The sequence below is a fragment of the Ochotona curzoniae genome, unplaced genomic scaffold (genome assembly GCF_017591425.1).
Source record: "Ochotona curzoniae isolate NIBS_2020 unplaced genomic scaffold, NIBS_Ocur_1.0 scaffold_4505, whole genome shotgun sequence".
In the NCBI taxonomy this organism is placed as follows: domain Eukaryota; kingdom Metazoa; phylum Chordata; class Mammalia; order Lagomorpha; family Ochotonidae; genus Ochotona; species Ochotona curzoniae.
In genome coordinates, this window is record NW_024467118.1 from 55,928,657 (window position 1) to 55,949,148 (window position 20,492).

Consider the following 20,492-nt stretch of genomic DNA (forward strand, 5'->3'; position numbering starts at 1 on the left):
AGAATCTGTCTCCTGGAACTTTCGCACAATGGGATGGGAAAAGGAAGAAGATAGGAGTCCGGAAAAATCTGCAGAAAAAGAAAATCTTTTTTTTTTTTTGCCACATTTTTCCCAAATCAAGACTAGATATTTCCTGTTTTCTATGGAGTGTTATCAGAGGTTTCCAATCAGAACACACCACAGCCCAGCTCAGAATATACACTTTCATCTTGGCTGGCACTCATTATCTAGACAGAAAAATGTCACCTGACAGCAAATTTACCATTAAACATTCTACAACAAAAGTAGCTCCGAGAGAAAGAGGGAGCCAGAACAATCCTGCCAGCATACACCTTACTCCAACACACTAATACAAGTCTGCGAGAGACCCAGCAGAGAGCACACAGGAGGACTGCAAACGGGCAGTATTTACATCCCACACAGCCAAGCCAGAATTCCAGAAACTAAGAATCTCTTTTTTTATGCCTTGGAGCTTAATCTGGCAACTGGGATATATGGCAGCCCAACAGAGGTTCCATGCTTTAATTCAACAAACCCTAAGGTAAGCACACCTGTCACATCTATGCACGTGTGTGCAAGCGCTTGAGCAACAAGGAAAGAAGTTGTTGGGCATGCTTCCAATCTCCTTCGACTCAATCACACGGACAGAAATGAAAAGCAGATTTATACTTTATACAGAGATGGCTCATTACCCAAGGAATCTAGAGCCATTTAATTTGTTATCAACCCCAACCTCCTCTCCCTTCCTGTCGCCATGGGGAGGCAGGCATCATCATGACCGCAATGGGGCAGCTTGTCAACCATTCAATCAGGACTCAACTTTGGCTGCACATCGGCAGAGACTACTGCCTAGGGAAAGCAAGATCTAGATAGGAGCCTTTGTGCAGTCCCTCACTCCCATTCTGCCAATCAACCCGGGATCGGCCCTGCTCATCCAAGAAAACAGGAGCCAATCCATCAAACTCCAGGCCATTACCTCCATCGCTGCCGGTCCTGGAGTCCGAGGCCAGGCTGTCGGTGGAGCCGGTGGTGAAGCTGACGTGCACACCCCTGAAGGACGGGCTGAGACTCTCTGCAGAGCCCTGGCTCACTTTCTCCAAGTCAGAGCTGCTCTTGTTCATTTTCAAAAGGTGCCTGGAAAAGGCAAGAATAAACAAGAAAAGCCACTTATCAGGTTTCTGTGCAGAAAGGTGGCCGAGAGCTCTTGAAACTTGGCCAACACCAGCAGGAGGGGATGGACGTTTGGTGTAGTGATGAGGAAGCTGCTTTGGGAGGTTTGCATCCCTTCCTGGAGTACCCGAACTCCAGTTCCTGTTCTGCCTCAGATTCCCGGATTTCTGCTACTGTTCACCTGGGAAGACAGCAGGTGATGGCCCAAAGGGTCACCCACATGGTAGAGCAGGACTGAGTTCCTGGTTCCAGGCCTTGGTCCGGTCTAGTCCTGGCTGTTCGTTGTAGGTATTTGGGGAATAAAGCAGCAGATGGAAGACCTCTCTTCTGTCTGCCTTTCCATTGCTCAGCTTCTCAAATAAACACTTTTTAAAAAAATAGAGAATTTTAAAAAGATGAACTCAGGGAGACAGCGAAGGGAGAGAGCATGTTTCTTCTGAAACCGCAGGCACATGCACTTTGGAAGACTTCCAGGGTGTGGTTTAGGAGAGGCAAGTCCATGAAATCCCAGCCACACAAACCTCTGGTTTGGGAGCCACTCCACTCCCATCCTGACCCCATCTGCCAAGACACTTCTACCAGGGAAAACTGAAATAACAACATACAAGCCAATGCCCAGGGCCAGACACAGACCAGTGCAGCAACTTCTGCAGGGCCTCAGGGCAAGTGAACTGTAAACCAGGACCAAGAAGGTCAGATTTCTTGACTTGCATTTTATTTACCTTCTTCTCATGACTTTAAAGACAGAAAGTTATCCCTCAACATTAAGGATTAAGTTACAGTTTTTAAAAATTATTTTTATTTTAACGGTAGAATGAAAGAGAAAAAGATTCTGTGCGCTGGGTTCACTCCTCAAAAGCTAGACTGGGCAAGGACAAAGCCAGGATCCAGGAACTCCATTTGGGTCTGCCACGTGAGTGGTAGGGACCTCAATAATTGACTCACCATCCTCTGCCTTCCCAGGCACCTTAGCAGGAAGCTCGAGCCAAAGCAGAGCAGCTCAAACTAAAACCTGTGCTTGCATATAGGATGCTTGCTTTGCAAACAGGAATTTAATAGCACTGGCTTCACTTTATTTAAATCGGAACCAGGCTTCCAGGGCAAGTCTTAGATGGAACCAAACTGATGTAACTGTTATTTAGAACCGTGGAATCTGCCCTTTTTCTTCCTTTGCAGTCTTTTATTGTAGCTCAGTGACAGCATCATTGCCACATCAAGGACAAGAATGTCAATTCCAGGATGGACATGAGCACTCACCGTGGAGAAAACAGTAGCATTCCTATGGGGTGATTCACTTAAGGAGTCCTCCATCCCTCTCTGCAAGAGCTACATGCGTATTCACGTCTGACCTGACGTTTCCACTATGAGTTGAGACATGTCAGCACTCACCCAGCTCTTCCCAGGCCAGAGGTGACCCACTCTTGTCTGATCTGATCTTTCCTGATGACATTCCTGTTCCTACCATGGTGAATACATGTCTCAGTATCCACTGCAGCAAATACACAAGATGGTTACAATCTGGCACCAGAACTGCCTTAGTTTATGTATGATCTTATGTACATGACCTTACCATCAAAAATGGATCAATTGCTCTTGGTATTAAACATTGCCAGGCACTGTGGTACTTTTTACATGATTTATTTCTTTGATAGGCATAGTTACAGACAGAGAGAGAATATCTTCCATCTTCTGGTTCGATTCCCAACTGGCCACAATAGCCATGCCTGCGCCAGGTTGAAGTCAGGAGCCACGAGTGTCCTCCAGGTCTAACATGGGTGCAGAGGCTCAAGTACTTGGGCCATCCTTCTCAGCTTTGCTAGATACATTATAAGAATCAGGATCAGAAGTGAAGCAGCTGGTACATGAACCAGTGCTCATGAGATATCAGTGTTGCAGGTGGTAGATTAACCCTCTTCACAACACCAGTGACCCCCTCCCAAGTTACTTTATATAGTCTTTGGAATCCCTTATTCATTAACAGAAAAGTTTAGAGAAAATCTACTAGCTCCTGAGAAAATTGTTGTTGTACAAAAAGTTTATTTTTATTTTAAAGACAGAACAACAGGGATAGAGAGAGCGATCTACCCACAATAGCTGGGGTTGGTCCAGGCCAAACCTATGATCCCAAACTCCATCCAGATCACCTAGTGGCTGACAGGGTCTCATGCCCTGGAGTTACTACCTGCCACCTGCCAGGATCACAGTAACAGGAAGCTGATCAGAAGCCAGTGGCCGAGACTTGAGGAAGGGAAGCAGGCACCCAAACTGCAGCTTAACCCACAATGACCCAGTGCTATCCTTCAAAAGTGCTCTGTAGATAACACGCCTCTCCCTGTTCGCAGTCCTCAGGGGCGTGCTAAAAAGTGCTGAAAGCACGACAGTGAGGACAAGACTTGGACTAATTGTTGTCTTCACATCTCTCTCACTGTAGAGATAGTGTTGAATATTCATTCCTTAGGAAGCGTAAGATTGAAGCAGATTCTGGTCAACCCTCACTGGAAGCTTTCTAGGTTATCTTTATTCCACCAAAGGCATCCAGAGTGGCTTTCTCAGAAGAAGCCAGCTTAATGTGGTTGTGAGCAACACCAACAACCCCTGGGGCAGGGGAGAACCCAGCTCTTGGAAACCCAGGCAATGTGGTCTCTACAGCTGCTTGGTCTTCACACCCTGAAAGTCACCAAGGGAGACACAAACTCTAGCACCGTGTCTACTAAGCTGCCGAGCCCTCCGCTCCACAAACTTAAAGAACCTCTAGATGAAACGCAAACACAGTCAAAAATCACACACTTGTGTCCATGTATCTACAGGAGGGCACCTCCAAATGCTTATGGAAGAACTAAAGCATTTTAGTTTATTTTGGCACAGTGGAAGGGTGTGTTCAAAAACTTTATGGGCAATTTATATGATAAATCCATATGAGATTTCCAACTATCTTTAAATCAGAATATACTTATCTTTGCATTCCATTTTTTCCATGAACATATATACATACAATCATTTAAAGGAACAGCTAAGCTGAAAAGAGAGAAACATTCTTAGGGAGCAGACACCAAGAGGGAGCCCCACATGAAAGCAGGAGGAAGAATCTTTCATTACATATACTGCTGGGAGCATCAAGACCCAGGTGTAGAAGGGACATGAGTAAAGATGCGTTTCTGAGAAACCAAGGCCAAAGTTCTGAGAATAGAGATCTAAGAAGCAACCCTTGTGCACAGGAAGCGACTCTGTGGCAAAGGCAGCATGACCTGGATGAGAGGGTACAATGCAGTTCACAGTACCCACGACACCTGTTAACAGGGGATTGGGGAGAAGAAAGCAGAGCTATATACAAACATGACGTTTTGATGGGAGACTCGCCAACTTTTGTATTAATTTTTAAAAAGTACTGCAAGATAACTTTAGGCTCTTGAAGCAAGAAAGGAGCTCTGAGATTGAATCTGGGGTGACATAAAAATAATAAGACAAATTTCAATACTTTAACATTTCTCTCAGATAAAAGGCACCAGAAAGAAAGAGAAGAAACAAAGTTTGGACAATTCATGTGTCTGCAGCCCACACAGCTGATAATGTAGGGACTTCCAGGAAATAAGGAGAATGCTGGGACCTTTAAGAAACAGAAACACGAGCTCTTTGAAAAGGCCAGTGGATACAAACAGAAGGAGAAACATGAAAGGCCAGACTGACTCAGCCAAGATGACCGACATTACTCCCAATCCAGTTCCAAATGAAGCCAGATGGAAATTACATGCCTATCATATCAGACTGGCCCTTATCAGGTATTGCTAAGGGTACAGGAACTTTCTTCTCCTATTTCATGAATCACAGATTGGTTAGCACACTTGATGACTCCTATAAGGTTAAGCATGAGCATACTGGCTCAGGATGGAGTCTAGGCTACTCTGTTTTGGATCCACCTCCCTGCTGATGCAACTAGGAAAGCAGCAGGAGCAGAAGGCCCACATACTTAGGCCCATGAGCCCACGAGTGAAACCTGGATGGAGTTCTTGACTCCTGGCTTCACCATTTAGGGAGTGATTCAGTGCATGGAAGTTCTCTCTTTTTCTCTCCCTCTCAATGATTCTACCTTTCAAATACATTTTTTAATCTGAAAAAAAAAAAAACCCTTATTTATGAAAAAAAAAGGCTGGCTGTGGATAACATGCTAATGACTCCTGAGCTATATTAGCTTTGTTCTATTAAAAACAGAATTGGATAAGGATTGAATACTACCCTAGTAGTCAACCTTTCAAGCTTTAGAAAACAAATGACAAAATGTTAATGTTTAAAACATCTTAGTGGCATAAGATAGTGGCATAAGTAAGAACGTCACTTACTCTATCCTCTAAATCTGTGAGCTTGAAATATTGGGCAGAGGGAAACATAAACATTTGGAGCAAGTGACCACCCAAATGGACCCTAGGATGGCCACTCCTGCGATGTGCTTCTTGAACTTCTGAGAGGCCAAGGGACCCCTGCCCTCCCACTCTCCTGAATCAGGACGCAAGGCGGGGCAGACCACCTCTGGGAGAGTTCACGTACCCTCAGCCACAATCGGTTAGTATTTGTGATGACAGGCTAAGCGCTGTGAGTGTTGGCAGGGGAGCCCCCAGAAGTAGAAATCTTCATTTCCAAGCCCCAGAGGAATTTTCATGTTATCTGCGGATGTAACTGTTGCTTTTCTGCTGGAAAAGCTGAAGCTGAAGCAAGTGCTCATGAAATTCCAGTGGGCCTTCAGAATCCTCAGGAGTAACTGGGAAAGAACATGCATTCTCTCTCTCTCTCTCTTTTTCACACACACACCACACACACACACACAGAGGCCAGCCTTTTTCTGATGGGTCAGCTCATCCAAGAGGAGCTGCATCAAACAGCTCCCACCCTGGAAACCTGTGCTGGCCGCATTCTTTGGGAATTGCCACCTTCATTAGGCAAGGAGTAAAAACCACATCAGATTTCCAAATGAAAGGGAAGCTTGTCATCAAAGTAGATTGTTAACCATCAAGTTGTTTTTCGCATCTGCCGTGTCTGGGTACCACAGACTTCCTGAGGCTCCCAGCCAAGAGCTTCTTTATCCCAAGTTGGCTTTTAGAGTCCGATATACTGCCTTCTTAGAGCTCAGGCTAAGCAGTAGCACACATGCAAAACTCAAATTCCTTAAAAGGCACTCTGGCTTCATTCACTATCGTTTGTCTTTCATAAAACCAGTGCAAACTCCATCTCTACAAAATGAAATCTGACCTGGTGGCATCGAAGGAAGTGGTTTCAGTGGACAAACCCCCCAGAGCCTAGTTAATCTTTGCTCTAGGGAGGCGGAGGGGTGACTTGGATCAGCTGAGTCGGGGAGAGGGGCCTCTGTGGATGTCTCAGCTCACGCCGCATGAGACATGCTGCGTGCATGTCCAGGCTCCCACGGCTGATGACACTCAGGGATCCGGGTGAACTGCCCGAGCCACCGGTACAGTGTTCTTTGAGAGGCAACCTTGCACAACTGCCGGAGGCTTTCAGAATGACTTTTCCCCCCATTGTCCTCAGACACAGGAGCCAGGCCAGAGTAGGCTCCATTCTATGTTGGTGGAAAGCTGGGGGAAAAAAAAAAGGAACCAGCCGGAAGAGCCATCTGCTAGACTTCCTCATTTGTAGTAACCAGCCCCATCTAAAAATACCTCTAGATCCCAGAACGGGAGCTTTCAGAACAGCCACACTTCTGCACTTTGGCCATCCCCACCCCCACCCAATGCAGCAGAAATACCATCGCCAACTTCGGGGCGGTGGGGGGTGGAGGGGCTGTTAGAATACTCTGTGACAGCACAATGCCAAGTGTGATGGAAGCAAGTTGCCCCTGAGAGCATTTTGCCCCTGTGCGGTGTGACTCTCCCAAGAGACAAGCTCTCAGGTTCCCAGCAGGCATGGCCACCGCCAAGTCTCAGGAACAGGCAAGTTCACTACCAGATTTACTGATTTAGAGAAGATCCGAAAGAAAGTTTTAGAGAGTCAGATTCATGATCTGGAAACACGGAGGAGTCAACACGAATCCTGTACATGCTATTCAGTCATGAACAAGAAGTGAAAGAACTGATTTTAGAATCAAACAGTGAACATCTCAGTCAAAGAAACGAGAACCTCTTACCATCCTAGATTCTGGCTGGAGGCACCATCGTCAGCACAGCCGCCCAGAGTTCCCCGGCGGGCTGGGGGACAGGGGCTTCAGTGTCAGGAGGAGCAGCGCTGGCCAGGAAAGGGCCATCATCGGAGGCTGTGGCTGAGTGACTCCTTTGGCTGCTGTGGCCTCCCCCGCCCGCAGCTCTCCGTACCCCCTCAGTTCCTTTCCGACTTTTCTATAAAATGCACTTCCTGCAAAAGCACAGGAAAATAGGACGGCTCCGTCTCTCTGATTCATAGCTTTTAATCTCCAGTTGTCCCGTGGGACTCCAGGATGAGAGCCGATTCACGTCCACCCTGGCAGACATGCAGCATCACCCCATGGATTCTCTATGATGCAGCCACATCTGAAACTGGACTCATGGAATGACAAGCTTGCTTGGTAAGAACATTTCGTTTTTATTTTTCTTCTACCATTGTTGTCTCCAGTGCATTTCCCTTCCCATCTATATCTTGAATCCCAGGCCTGGGTTTCTCAGTACTCATTGTCTATTCAGCGTCAAGTATTGCAGTAAGCGTTAGAGGGACATCGGGGATCACAGTTGGTGCCACTTTTGTGGTTCAGTGAACACACAGCTTGGCAGATAGAGATCTGCCATGTTCCTGCAGATAGAGTTCCAGCCATACCAGCAGTAATAATCTGCAACCCTGGAGGCAGAACATCCCAACTCCAGTCTTTCTAAACTGCTGCTCTCACCATTGTGGGATGACCCTGCTCTCCTCCTGGAAGATCTCTTTACTTTGGCCACCATATTGCATCAATTCAAAACTCCCATGTGATGGTTTCCAATACACTGCCTGCACACTCCTCACCTACCTAGATTTCAGGCTTGGAAAAAAAACAGTCTTATGAATTTACTTAATACCCTACCATTGCTCTTCACAAATTCTTGGTTCCAGGGAGGTTCACCACCTCTTCTGACTGTCCCCAAAGCACCCTGTGTTCCTTCTTCTGAACCTTCCAGCCTAACTCCATTTCACTTACCTCCAAATCCTCCTCACACCGTCAGTCTTCTCTGAGCTGTTTGTCCCAACTGGCCCTCACAGCCAGCTGAGCCTACATCATATCATGGCGCACTGGGTTATAAGCCTGGTTAGATTATTCTAATTATTTCCTGGGAAACAGGCTTGTCACCACCTGTGAGGGAGCAGGGGTTTGAGAAGCCAGCCGTGTCACAGTCTGGGTTTGCTGCAGCAGAGTGATCATTTCTTGAATGATCATTAGATGGGCCAGAGATTTTTATAATAACCCCAAACTCAGTTTATCTGCCTCTGGTTCAACATCTGGGTGGTATTTGGGAGAAGAAACCCCTACTTGATGGAAAAAAAGACACATGTCTGGCAGGAACACCAAACAACTGACAACCACCATCAAGATGACCAAGTCAGTAGTGGAATCTCCCTCATGTTCACCAAGTAAAGCTGTTCAAAAATATCCTGAATGTGCACGAACCTTGCAATTCTGATTTTGCAGAAGTTGGGGTAAGAAAAGAACATACCTACACAGGAAGGGTTTCTATGCTTTTGACTGTTGGGGCTGAGTTATTTTGCAAGTGCGTCAGTGCCACCTGAAGTGACAGACAGGGTCAGTCTGTTCCAGGGACATGTTTTCCCCACTGATTTCTCAGCATGCACAAATATACGAAAGCAGCTTTCTCTGTGGTCAGATGACCTCCGTGGTCCCCAGGCTGCAGGCCTGCTGATTTGCATTGTAGCTAATGCCCCAGTAATTCTGCTAGGCTTTATAAGCTCTCTGCTTCTACTTTGCATTCAGTGAAAACCATCCAAAAATGGACGCCATAAAACTATGCTTATTTAAAAGATATGGGAAGCTTCAATATCGTGAAATCTACCCCCTCTCTCATGTTTCCCGGCATACACTATTGAAATTCTGGGACCCTGTCGAAGGGGGAGTGGTTTTCTTTGTGTATGTGTGTACACTAAGGAGTTGGCTGATGTCTGGCAGCCCCAGCAGGTTGGGGACTATTCAACAGAAAGGCCAAGGCAGGATCAGAGTGCTAGGGCTTTGAGACTCACATTCCCATCTCCAAAGAGGTCTGACAGACTGAAGGTCAAGTTGATCACCAATGGCCAAGGATTCAACTAATCATGGGTAAGTAATACAGACTCTATAATAACCCCAAACAACAGGATCTTGAGAGCTACAGGGTATCTCTACATGCAGTTCTCGGACAGCATCATGCCCTGAAGGAGGTAGGAAGCCCCAGGCCCTTTCTTCCTTCCCTCCTTTCCTTTTGCATGCTTTTTTTTTTTTTTTGGACCTGCTGTTCATCAGTATCCTCTGTAAAATCCTTTGCAATAAATCAGTGATGTCATATCTTCCCCCTGAGTTCTCTGAGCTGCTCTAGCAAATTAATCGAATGGAAAGGAGAGGTGTGGAAGTCTTGATTGATAACTGGCAAGAGGCACAAGTAAAATAGCCCCAGGCTCCCTGTTCGCCTTAGAAGTGTGTGTGGAGGTGTGTTCTCAAAGACTGAGAAAGTGCTAGATACATAGGAAGATGGATGGATGCCTGAACAGGTGACTTCAGCAGCCTCCTACAAACTGTGTAATGCTATTTTGCTACAAGGACAGAAGATGACATTAGATGGGCCAGAGATTTTGCTCTACCTGGATGTGTTCACTTCTATTACAACAGTTTGGAGAGCCTCAAAGGAGAGAGATAATCAAAATGTTTTGAGGACATGTGTTATTCTAAGATAATGAGGAAGAATTTACATGTCCATCAATCTGAAGTCATTTTGGATCTCTGTGTTCAAGAGTTTGACCATTTATGGTGCAACCCCAGATTTGGGGGTTGACACACTTCTCAGATAATCAGTTCATTTAGCTCTATCACCTAACTTTCATTACATGAAAATCTAGAAAGAGAAGAGTTCCAAATTAACCCATCTTCCCCTCTGCAAAAAAGAAACTCCCATGACATTTCCTCTCCACATTACTTCTCCATGCCTAGGACACACATCCTTCAGAGGTTAGCTAAGTCAACAGCAATGAGTCATTACCAACTTGGGAGGCACAGCAGTCCTGTCCTCCCATTCCAGTCAGATTCCATACACCAACATCATCTGTGCCCCATGGGAATCTTTTGTTTCTAGACTACTGATTTTGATAACCCTGCCTTTAGAATTCTCAAGCCCTCCTCTTGATTCAGCAAATATTTCTTAGTTGACTCAGTTGACTCAGTTTTTGAGCCAAATTATTTGGTTAAAACCAGTGGGCATTTATATAGACTCCACTGCTAGCCTACCAGGTTGGGAGGCTGTCTGGAATAAACTAACCAGAATGAGCTACTCCTTCACTCCTCACGCTGGCCCAACCTACTGTTCAACAAGGGCCAGATGCCCTACAGTTTCTTCTGCACTTCCAGGTAGTTAGTTCTTCAATATTGTCCTAGCTGTGCCTCAATTTCCTTGTTTTTACACTTGGCTGCAAACTCCCCACCCTGAATAACCCAACATCTACCATCTTGCCCCACGCCAGACACTCCACTGTTTCTCTAAGATAGTCCAGCCATGCACAATTATTTCATGTTAGCTCCCAAGGCTCCCTGCTGATATTTTTAGTGGCCCAAAGGCAGCTGTTCCAAAGACTCACCAGTTTCACTGACCTTGTTAATCACCATACTCATTTCTTTCCAGTAAGTACCCCTCCTCCTCTGATTCACAGTCTCACTTCCTGTTTGCACTTCTCCAGGAGCAGTGAGGCGAAACAATCATATGCCTTCACTAATGATACCTTTTCCTGTTGGTCTGCCTTACTTTGGTTTCTTTTCACCCTTCCCTCTATTCTATTGTTACATTTTTTAAAAAGAAAATCCTATGTATATGTATGTATGCGTATACATATATGGCATTTGTATATAATAAATTTGATAAACATTATATATAATAAATATAAGGTTTTACCTAGAAGTAAAATATTAGGAAAATAGAGAAACAAAGATGTTATAAACAAATGGAAAGATATTCCTTGTGCACAATCTACAAGCCTTAATACCATTAAGATGCCAGTACTATCCAAAATGACCTACAGATTTGATGTTATCCAAATTAAAATCTCAACGGCACTTTGTGCAGATGTAGAACAAAATCCCAAGATTCATATGGAATTTTAAGAGACCACAAAGGCAAAAGCATCTGGAAAAAGAACAAAGTTGGAGGTGTCATATTTCCTAATTTCAAAACTGATTATAAATCCACAGTAATCCAAACACTATGGTACTAATATACAGATAAACATACTGATCAATGGAATAAAAAAAATCCCTTTCATATATGCTCAAATTATTGCCAGCACAGCTGTAAAGATCATTAAATAGGAGAAAGGACAATCTTAAACATAATGGTGTTGGGGAACAGACATCCACATATGAAAGAAAGAAGCTGGATTCTTACCTATCAACAAGTACAAAAAGTTATTTGAAATGGATCAAAGACTTAAACATAAGACCTAAACTATAAAACTTTTAGAAGAAATCAGAAAGGAAAATCTTCGTTGACACTGAATTTAGCGATAATTTCTTGAATGTGACATCAAAGGCATTGACACGAAGAAAAATACACTTGACTGTATTGAAATGATTTTATACCTCAAAGTAACCCATAAACGAAGAGAATACATTTGTCAATGTTTTATCCTATATATCACAGCAGGGATGAGTATCCAAATTATACAAAGAACTCCTACAACTCAACAACAAAAACCTAATTAAAAAATGGACAAATGATTTAGAGACTAGTCTAAAAAGGAAATACAAAAAATGATCAGTAAGCACATGGGAAGATATTTAACATCAATACGCTTTAGGAGACTGCAAAATCAATGAGACTCTATCTCATGCCTTTTAGGACGGTCATTATCCATAAGACCAGACAAATGTTCCAGAACATGGGAAGCAACTAGCTTGTTGTTCATTCAGACCCTGGGAGGCAGCAGGGAGGACTCACACGATGGGGTTCCTGACGCTGACATGGGAGTCCTGGATGGGGTCCCTGGCTCCTAGAACCTGCCCAACTGAGCCCTGTCCACTGTAGCCATCTGGGTGAGCGAATCAGTAGGTATGAAGTCTGTCTATTTATCTGCTGCTCAAACAAATGAAAAATTTCAAAAACGAAATCGCCAGATGATCCAACAAAGATTTCAAAACAGTATCCTAAGAGTTATTTGTGCACACGTTTATGGCATCATCATTCACAACAGCCAACAAAACAAAACAAAACAAAAAAAACAGAAGCAATTAAGGCATCCACTGATGGACAGATGCATAAGGAAAATGTGATATATACACACAAGGGAATAGGATTGGGCCTTAGAAGGAAAGATATTCTGATAAATTCCAACACAGGAGTGCAACTTATAAAGACGTTATACTAAGTGAAACAGGCAATCACAGAAGCCCTTAAACTCCATAGTCGCTGCTAGGAGGCACCAAGATGAGACAAATTCAGAGACAGAAGGTTTCCGTGGCTGTCAGGGGCCAGTGGAAGGGGAAACAGTACTTGCTGTTTGGTGGGTACAGAGTTTCACTTCTGCAGCATGAAAGGTATTCTAGACACTGATTGCACCACAATGGGACCCTACCACCGAACTGCACACTTAGCAAAGGTTAAGACAGCAAATTTCACATAACACACATTTTTTTTTTTTAATTTGAAAGTCAGAGACCAAAAGACATAGATCTTCCATCTGATGTTTCACTTCCCAAATGCTTGCAACAGCCAGGACTGGACCAGGTCAAAGCTGGGCGCTCAGAACTAAACATGGCTTCCAACAGCTATGAAGCAGTTCATTTCATACTCAGGACATTGTACTCTTCTATGACCCTAACGATGAACACATGGGTTTGGTCCATCTCCCTGCTGCTGTAAACAATGCTGTAATGCCCTTCTTCGTGGAGTCCCTGCACTGACGTGTGTGTGTGTGTGTGTGCACGCTTCTCTGCGGCACACACTACGGAGTGAAGATGGTGGGTGTGGGGTATGTTTTACTCTGATGCTGTACTGTTCTCCAGCCCACACTCCTGACAGCAGAATGCCGAGAGAGAGAGCTGTTTTCTTAGATTATTGCCAAAATTTGTCATGATCTGACTTTGGATTTTTCATCAATCTGATGGACATGAAGTGCTATCTTATTGTTCATTATTTAAGTTAAAGTTCCTTAGTTCCTTATTTAAGTTAAAGATGTGCTTGGGAAAGTAGTGGAAGATGGCCCCAATGCGTGGGTCCCTGCACCCACAAGGGAGACCCAGAAGAAGCTTCTCGCTCCTGGCAAATGAAAGATTTCTCTATCTCTCCCCTGCTCTGTGCAGCTCTTTCAAATAAACAAAATCGATTTCTTTCTCTCTTTCTTTCTTTCTTTCTTTCTTTCTTTCTTTCTTTCTTTCTTTCTTTCTTTCTTTCTTTCTTTCTTTCTTTCTTTCTCTCTCTCTCTTTCTTTCTCTTTCTTTCTTCCTTTCTTCCTTTCTTCCTTTCTCTCTCTCTTTCTCTCTCTCTCTCTCTCTCTCTCTTTCTCTCTCTCTTTCTCTCTTTCTTTCTTTCTTTCTTTCGAAACACATAAGAATTGACTAAACACCAGGCTGCTGGGATGCCAAGGGGATCATTTGATAGTAATATTTGCTAAAACCAACTGTAAGGTGAAGAAACTAACTGGAGTGAGCCAAAGGGGAAGGATGTTTTTAGCGTAGTTTGCGAAAGTCCCCCTGGTCACCCAGTGAAGTTCAGCTGTCTATGCAAGTCTGCTTGTTGGAACAACACAAAGAACTGCCGCCCAGGACACTGGAGGAAAGCAACTGAGGCAGGGAGATTTACTGGGTGGTATGGGAACAGCATCATAATTTCAGGGATCCACAGAAGAAAAGAATGAGTAAGCTAAATACTGAGGAATTAGACTCAGATCTTTAAAATCTCAGACAGACTAGCTGGAGAAAGAGGCATGTAGTATTCTTTGCACTTGGTCTAGCAAGCCTACAAAAGACACGGGCTTCCTTTCATAAGGATGTCACAATCTTATAATCACAGCAAAAAGAAAAAAATTGCTCAGGTCCTGGACAGAAAAACTTCTCACCAGTTGGTGTGTTCCACCCCTGAAGAGCAGACCAGCCAGTGTGGGAATAAAGTCCCTCCAAAAGCAGGGTGGGCGGTGAGGACAGGATCATGTGCCCTGGCTGTACTTTCCAATATACCCAACAGAGCACAGAAAATCTATGCACACCCTGGAGTTCCCCACAACCTCCCGATGGAAAAAACAGAAGTCTTGACATGAGCATGACCATCTGAAAGGAACATTCTATGGTGAGAGGGGCCTGGCACACCTGCTCAGCTTAATAATTGGGGGTAAAAAGGTCACAGTAGGAGAACCTGGTGCAAAAGTGAAATGTGCCATCCCTACAGAGTAATTAATTCATGAAAGGATACATTGTGAGCCTGGTGCAATAGTTAATCCTCCCCTTTCAAGTGCTGGGTCCCATATGGGTGCCCGTTCGTGTCCTGGCTGCTCCACTTCCCTTCCAGCTCCCCTCCTGTGGCCTGAGAAAGCAGTAGACAATGGACCAAAGCCTTGGGACCCTGTACCTGCATGGGAGACCCAGAGGAGGCTTCTGGTTCCTGGTTTCAGATCAGCTCGGCTCTGGTTGTTGTGGCCACTTGGGGAATGAACCAGCAGATGGTTCTCTCTAAATTTACCTTTCCAATGAAAGTAAGTAAATCTTTTTTTGTTTTCTTTTTTTAAGATGCACTGTGCCTATAGGACTTGTGCTCACCTTTAGACACTAATCATTAGTGTCTCACTCCAGGAAATGATGCTCCATTGAGCAAAGATAGCCACAAAATCACAACAGGTGTCCACTGGAAAGGCAAACCAAGTATTTTTTTTTAAAGATTTACTTTTATTATTTTTTTATTGGAAAGGCGGATATACAGAGAGGAGAGACAGAGAGGAAGATCTTCTGTCCAATGATTCACTCCCCAAGTGAGCGCAAGGGCCAGTGCTATGCCGATCTGAAGCCAGGAGACTCTTCCAGGTCTCCCACACAGGTGCAGGGTCCCAAGGCTTTGGACCGTCCTCTGCTGCCTTCCGGGCCACAGGCAGGGAGCTGGAAGGGAAGTGGGGCTGCTGGGATAGAACCGGCGCCCCTATGGGATCCCGGGCGTGCAAGGCGAGGACCTTAACCACTTGCGCCACCGCGCCGGGCCCCAAACCAAGTATTGTGCAGTCCATTGGTCACTCTGGACTTTTGAGAATTGAATTCACTAATCCTTTGAACACTTGCAGTGTATCAAGTTCTGTGCTGAGGTACGGGCACATCAAGAAAAATAAGGGCCAGTGCCACGACATAGCAAGTTAGACCACTGTCTGCACCAGAATCCCATCTGAGCACTGCTTTGAGTCATGGCTGCAGCACTTCTGATCCAGCTCCCTGCTGGTGCTCCAAGAAAAGCAATAGCAGATGGCCCAAGCACTTGGGGCCCTGCCAGCTGCATGTGAGACCTGGATGGTACTCAAGTCTCCTGACTTTGGTCTGGCCCAGCCCTGGTTATTGCAGCCATTTGGGGAATGAATTAGCATATGGAAGATTCCTCTCTATCTGCAACTTTACCTTTCAAATACATTTTTTTTTTCATAAAAAGAAAGAAGTATGAGACGCAATTGTCACATTCCTAGGAAGTTACAACTTCCTGAGGAGTTGTAAGCATGGACCAATTTCAATGCAATGCAAGGCAAGACACTATGCTAATTGGGTCCAAACAGGCTTGAACAGTGCACTGGGACAGGCTGGAGACCCGGTTCACAAGAATACTTTGTGGCTAAAACTATCTGTTTCTTTGACATTTCTTGAGCACTAACTGTATGCCAAGCATGGAGTCATGTGCTTTTCTGGAAGATGAAATCCACAGGCTCTGGTCCCTGCCTACAACTGTCCATTTAAGGAATTCTTCTTGAGCACTAACTATGCACGAGGCCCCAAGCTGGACCTCATAGAATTATAGATGACTAAGCATGCTCTTTATCTTACCATCTACTTACTTTACTATCTACTTAAAAAAAAAATGAATGGCTATTTATAAGCTTGCAGCAATCTAAGGCTTGGATCAAAATACAGTTCCTAGAAGAACTGTCAACAGCCTGAGTCTGAGCTGAGTTTCACCTTTGAGTTTCTGCAGAGAACATGGATTCTCTGAGAACCCGTCTTGCCAACCGGAAGGAGATTGGAGTGGATCTTGGGTGGTTACAGTGCACGTGTGCTGCCTTAAGCCACACCCACTCAACTCTCAGGATCCTGAAGGGAAAGAATCCCACCCAAGAACTGGCTTAAAGAACAGCCCTTGCACACTGCCTCACACCAAGGAGGCAATTAGTAGGCATTGGGAATTTCAAAGACTCTGATCCCTAAGGCTTAGTCAATGGTGTATGCTTAAAATTACAGAAAAACTCTGAATGTGTGTGTGTGTGTGTGAAGTCAGCAATTTAAAAACTTTACAGAACTAGACGCTGGGAATCAAATCCAGCACTCAGGACTAATGACATCATTCCATGTCTCGTATTTCCAGGTTCTACCCACAAACTCATGGGATGAAGCCAACTATGAATTTGCCCTTGGCATGAGGCAGAACATAAACTTGCAGTACGGGTGCACGTGCTTTGTACTGATTGCCAAACTCTGTGTGAATGTGTGGGGGCATCTTCTCTCACTGAAGCACTCCCAGGGCTCACTCACTTCTGACCAACTTGATCTCTAGCCAAGTCCTTGAAGCTCCATCAAGCACACAGTACCTCCTAATGCAAACTGAGCTTTTTCTTTTGAAGATTCATTCATTTTATTTGAAAGAGTTATAGAGAGAGGGTAAAACACACACACACACACACACACAGATCTTTCATCTGCTACTTCATGCCCCAGATGATTGCAACAGCCAGGGATGGGCCAGACCAAAGCCAAGAGCCAGGAGCTTCTTCCATGTCTCCCACATGAGAAGCAGGAACCCAAGTATTTGAGTCATCTTCCACTGCTTTCCCAGGCTGTCAGCAGGGAGCTGGACTGAAAGTGGAGCAGCCAGGACTTGAACAAGTGCCCATAGGAGATGCCGGCATTGCAGGCAGTATACTTTACCTGCTAAGCTACAACTATGACACCACAATCAGAGATTTTTCAAAGTGCTATTGCAACAAGCCTAGAAAGCATGGCAACTTTAGGGTTTTCCAGTGTATGGTTTGCCAGCCCATTGTAGCACAAAATAAAACATCTATAGCTGTGATGAGAGTGGACACCAAGTAGGGTGATAACAGCCATCTTAGTCATCACAATCCATTCCTAGAAGTCTTTGGGGTCCGTGGGACAGCAAGACGGTGACTTCTGTGGACTGAATAGGACTCCGTGGGTGACACTGTCCCAATCTGTCCGCTGAGAAGCAGCATGCGAGGGGGATTAATGGCACGCAGAAGCCCAGGACAGACCCAGCCCCGGCTTGCCAGTGTGCTGCCCAGAAGAAGGCAAGAACATGGCACAGAGTGATTAGTGCCAAAATTAACACAAGTGACTCAACTAAAAACACCTTTCCTTTTGCTGGTGGAAACTTGACTAAGTGAGTCTCAGTGCTTTGGACTCGACAGACACATTAACCTGTCTACTACTTAGTCACCTGTGCTCCCCAGTGTCCACCCCCGTGCTCAAGTTCATCACTCCCTTCTGGGCTGTGCGGAACACTGGTCTGCCCTAACCAGATGATTCTCCTTCAACTGACCTCATCACTCCAAAGTGCTAAGTCATTTCAAACCAGGTTTGCAGCAAAGGCAGAGAGAAATCTGTTGGTGTGGCATCTGAATCATTTCCCGAGGCACTGCCTGAGGTCTTGAACCTAACTTTGAACTAAGACTCCACACTTGTGGCCTGCAGGGTTTTATTTCCTACACAGTAGTACTCTTCCATGAGTCCTCCCTGCATACACTTGCCCTCGGTAGACACGGGTTGTGAGCCAGGGATGCCCAAGGGCCCTATCATTCCAAGCAGATGTGAGAAGGAAGCTACTTTGGTGAGACTCTGCCCCCACCTGCCTGGATCACCAAGCACACCAAACAGGTATCACCAGGGCCTCTGAACAGGTGTTATCTCGAGAAGGTATTGGACAGTTACAGGGCACAAAATCTCAGACACACAAGCTTCTGCCAAGTAAAGCTCTAGCAAATCTAGCAATTATTAACATCTGCTGCTGCTTCCTCTCCAAGCCAAAGTCAGCTTTGTCAGACAGGATGCCATATGGGCAAGTCAGAAAACGTGCTCCTCCACAATGGGCCGGGAAAGCAGAAGGGGCCCTGTCTTACCCACGCCGTTCCAGGTTCTGCCCCACCTCCACATCACTCCCACACGAAGCTGCTCACCGGAAACACCACCCACTAGATCCACTGGACACACACCATCCACTGGCCCCACTGGAAAAGAGTAACCAAAGCACTTATGTTGTCTGAAGACCCATGTTTTTCCATGATCCACATTTTTTTCTTGACCACCAGTCTGTACTGGTCTGGGTGCTGGATCTAGGATGCACTGCATTCTCACACTGGGAGATCTGAAGGCTACCACAGTCCCTGGCACCCTCCTCAACTTTAAAGCTAAAAGTCAGTGTTGTGGTATGTGTGGACGTTGTGCACCTGCCATCTCATAGCTTCACTGGCAAGAGGTCAAAATTCAGATTTGGTCAGTCATGCTTGTGATGGTGGAACTCTGGTGGGCCCCCTCAGGCTGTGAAGCCATGGTTGCACCATATCCCGGCACCAAATAATGGTCAAGGCGACCCCTGTTTCGGCTTCCGGGTCAAGGAGAGTTTAAAAAGACCTTTACCCATCTCTTCCACGCTCTTCTTCCTCTGCAGACTTCAAGAAGCTTTTTTTCCCACCCATTTTCCCTTAAATAGCGTCTCCTAAATTTTTTCCCCCAAGTGCCAAAAAATAAGAATTTTTGTTTTGTTTGGGTTTTGGGTTTTAAGAGCTAGAATCCAGACCCTATGGGAAATTCCATTGGGCTTAAACTTTATAGAAGGCAAGGGTTTTAGCATAACAAATCAAATCCTAAATCTCAGGTGGCAATTCAGATGATAATTAAAACCCCACCTGAGAGAGAGAGAGAGAGAGAGAAGAGAGGATGACATTTCCTAGTGCAAATGGGAAACGCCTGGTTTGCAGGCTCAGCGGCCAGTGCCAAAGCCAGGCAATGCAGTTACAGCACACAACGCCCTGATGTTCAAACTCAAGGGGCATGGCAGCTTCTCCCTCTGCAGTCTCGCTCGCTTCCAACACCAATGTCAAAGCAATCAGTGGAGACGCTGCTGCAGATGACATGGCTGCAAATCTGTGTTCAAAGTGTTTTTTTTAAGCCAGTAGGTTTCTCTTTTCCCCAATTAAAAAGAAAATTCAGTTTTGCTTTAATGGAGAGATTTTTTCCCCCAAAATTTAAACTCCACACACACAGCAAAATGGCTTTTTAAAAAGGCATGTATTTCTCTCCAGCCTTTGAAAGTTACTTTAAACCAGCAGGAGTTAGCACTGAAACGCAGAGAGAGCTGTGCATTTCAGCATGCTAACACGAAACTGGTTTTTTTTTTTTTTTGCCCCTTTCAGAAACCCACATCTGAGGGTTTCCTAGCCACGTGCAAAGTTTCCTCTTTTCTACTTTTGGTCTGATGGCCCAATTGGCATCTTGATAACAGTGGGCTCAGCACACATTTGGCCCTGCTGGTTTGCCTCCCAGAGTCCTGCATGGCCTCACTTCCGTTAGCCCTTTCATGCAAGCTTAAACAAACGAAGAATTTCAAGGTTTCCTTGAAACAGCCTGCTAGTAGTTCAGAGAGATGGAGAGACAACAAAGATCAGATTATAAAAATAAGGGACCTAGGGAGTGTGTGGTATGCTGAGTTCAAGTGCAGGGAGCCACTCCTACTCTCCCCAGGCTGAGGGTACTGAGACAGCTGCAGACCAGAAGGACTTTAAGAGAGCCTAGTCCTCCCCACAAACAGGTAAAAAGTTCATGAAGCAGGAAGTGAAAAGTGAGCTCATGACACTGCCAACTTTGTCGGAACCACATCTTCTAACCCCATTCTCCATGAGCTTTCCTGTTTTCCTGGTAAGCCAACCAGACCACATGTTCAAAGACA

General features: G+C 45.2%; 1 protein-coding gene across 1 annotated transcript in view; it reads right to left on the reverse strand.

The window, feature by feature from the left end:
- PRAG1 (PEAK1 related, kinase-activating pseudokinase 1) overlaps nt 1-20,492 on the reverse strand; it is a 49,685-nt gene that overhangs the window by 19,619 nt on the left and 9,574 nt on the right. Inside the window, exon 4 of the mRNA XM_040965838.1 lies at nt 977-1,134. Within this exon, the coding sequence (XP_040821772.1) occupies nt 977-1,134 (158 nt within the window). The remainder of the gene's footprint in view (nt 1-976; nt 1,135-20,492) is intronic.